The sequence below is a fragment of the Oncorhynchus tshawytscha genome, linkage group LG03, assembly GCF_018296145.1.
Source record: "Oncorhynchus tshawytscha isolate Ot180627B linkage group LG03, Otsh_v2.0, whole genome shotgun sequence".
Taxonomy (NCBI): Eukaryota; Metazoa; Chordata; class Actinopteri; order Salmoniformes; family Salmonidae; genus Oncorhynchus; species Oncorhynchus tshawytscha.
This window is the reverse complement of record NC_056431.1, coordinates 60,812,152-60,814,603: the sequence shown is the minus strand read 5'-3', so window position 1 is coordinate 60,814,603 and position 2,452 is coordinate 60,812,152. Positions and strand designations below refer to the sequence as shown.

The following is a 2,452-nucleotide window of genomic DNA, read 5'->3' as shown; positions in this document are numbered from 1 at the left end:
CTAACGGCACATTTAAAAGTGTCCCATACAATTAAGGGGATCTGCTGTATCTACTGTACAACATTTGATTTTCTATCAAAGGCTTTGCACACCTCAGTTTTTATTATTTATAATGCACATTTTAAAATCACACAAAGTGATATTGTTAAAAAATATAATCAGAAAGAAAAGAAAGAGTTCTACTTCTGTAACACAGCATAACAAAACATGGTTCTATAACCAGAGGATGGGTTGGGCATTTTGTAAAGCAGAAGGTAATTAGAACAGCGATGGAAAGTAGGCCTAGAGAACATACATTCCACTGGGATTATTTTTTTGGGGGGCCCAAAAGGTTGCCCCCATTGCTTCCATTGACCTTTGCTTAGCTTTCACATGCGAGTTAAGTATTGGGCTCAGAGTCAAGACAATAATAACTGTAAATTATCTTACAAACAAAGCAGTTGACCTTTCCTTTGTCAAATCATAATTATAGTTGAATGATATTCTGGGCCATCGTGTGCTCTCTTATGACCACATTTGGGTCATGTGAAAGGCCAACAGGGTATTGTTGGGAGTCAAAATGAGGCCGTCAAAGGTTGCGTTTTCAAAGGATTCAACACTTACTCCTTGAAACATCATATTAGCAGGCCAATGGAATCTATTTTTTAAGAACATTCACAAAAGAAACATGCCATTGTCTCTGCTTCATTTCTGAGCTAAAAGGTGTGTTGGGTTTCATGAATTGCCTTTAGGTAAGGTGCGTGGCATCCTCAACACAATGGAAATGTTTGAATAGGCAGAGCGACATTGACCTTGTTTCTGTCCAATCCCAAGAAGGAGACCTGGCTATAAAAGCAACTCCATACATCTCAATAGAATCAAAAACCTGGAAACAAGCCAACAAAGGACATATTTTAATGTCCCAGTCAAGATATGAACACAGCAAGGAACCCAAAAATGCATCTTCTCAGCTTTCTTCTTTTGGCAATGATGGTCGCAAAGAGCAGTCAACTACAATTAAGTGACTGTGGGTTGAATTTAAGACGCCCAGCATACACTGATATCTCAGTAACTTGCGGCACCAAATCTATTGGTCTGGCTATCCTCATCTGCCCTGCCATTTACACTGGTTACAACGAGTCCCTGCTTATCCTCAACAACATCATGAATGACCCAGCCTGCAAGGGAACTCTGGATGAAAGTGTGACTCCCCCGATCGTGAGGTTTGAATTCTCCATCAACACGACCAATTCTTGTGGCAGCCTCTTCAGGACAACCAGCGCTCCAGGCACAGGGATATTTTCTGACTTCTCCAACATCCAGACAGTCAACATCAGCGGTGTGGTCCGATCATATGATCCCACCACAGGGACAGTCACTTACAACACTGAGTTGAAGTATTATTACTCCTGTGCCTATCCCCTAGAGTACCTGATCAACAACACCCTAATTGATGTGTCAGCATCCTCCATTGCAGTGAAAGACAACAATGGTAGTTTCATCAGCACTTTGAGCATGAATCTCTTCAGCGATGTCAATTTCACTTTACCCTTGGTCATTCCAGAACAGGGTCTTGACCTGAGGACTGAAGTCTTTGCCCAAGTCAAGGCCACCAACCTGACCTCCCAGTACAATGTGCTCTTGGACCGATGCTACGCCTCCATTTCTCCTCTACCCACTAACTCCACTTTCTTCAACCTGTTTGTCCCTTGCAACACTGACCTACTAACCGTCATCCATGAGAATGGAAAGAGTCAACACTCCCGCTTCTCCTTCCTGGCCTTCCGCTTCATGAAGCAGCAGAATGAGATGAAGTCCACCTACTTCCTCCACTGCATCACCCGTCTTTGTGAGAAGAGCACCTGTAGTACGTTCATGCAATGCAACAGCAGGAGGAGAAGGGGTGTTGTTCCTGCTACCGAAGATGCAGCAACAGAGTCCAAAACCATCAGTTCCCCTCCTATCACCATCAGAGCAGAGAGCATTGTGGCATTAAAAGAACAGACTGCCAGCAAGAACTCAGACACTTCTACAGGTCTTGGGGTGGCAGTGTGTATCCTGGCCTTCGCCTGCATCATTATTATTATTATGGCAGCCATTTTCTACAGGAGACTGAACCACTGTCCCTTTAAATAGTGTGTCCACCTGCTGGTCTCACTACTGTGCAAGAGGACTGATCTCAGCTTATCATAACTTTTTCACATTTGTTTACATTTGGCACTAGCAAGATCTTGTTGTTACTAAAGAATGAAAAATGCGTCTTTTGAAAGTTTACGTGAAGAGACTATTAAAGGCTTAGCATGAGCACCAAGTCATACGCAGGTAGTGTAACCCTGGTGCTTTAATCCCTTGATAAGAGCTTGAGAATGGAGGACCATGTACAATTATCATTTTTTTAACAGAGAACCATTCTACTAAATTGATCATACTGAAATGAAATGTATCTGTTTGTCACAAAAAATAACTAATTTGA

At 42.4% G+C, this 2,452-nt stretch overlaps 1 protein-coding gene across 1 annotated transcript; it reads left to right on the top strand.

Moving 5' to 3' along the window:
* Nucleotides 1-936: 936 nt before the first annotated feature.
* Nucleotides 937-2,115, top strand: LOC112224441 (zona pellucida-like domain-containing protein 1). Its single transcript, XM_024387997.2, has one exon. The coding sequence runs from the start codon at nucleotides 937-939 to the stop codon at nucleotides 2,113-2,115; it is 1,179 nt and encodes a 392-aa protein (XP_024243765.2).
* Nucleotides 2,116-2,452: the final 337 nt, after the last annotated feature.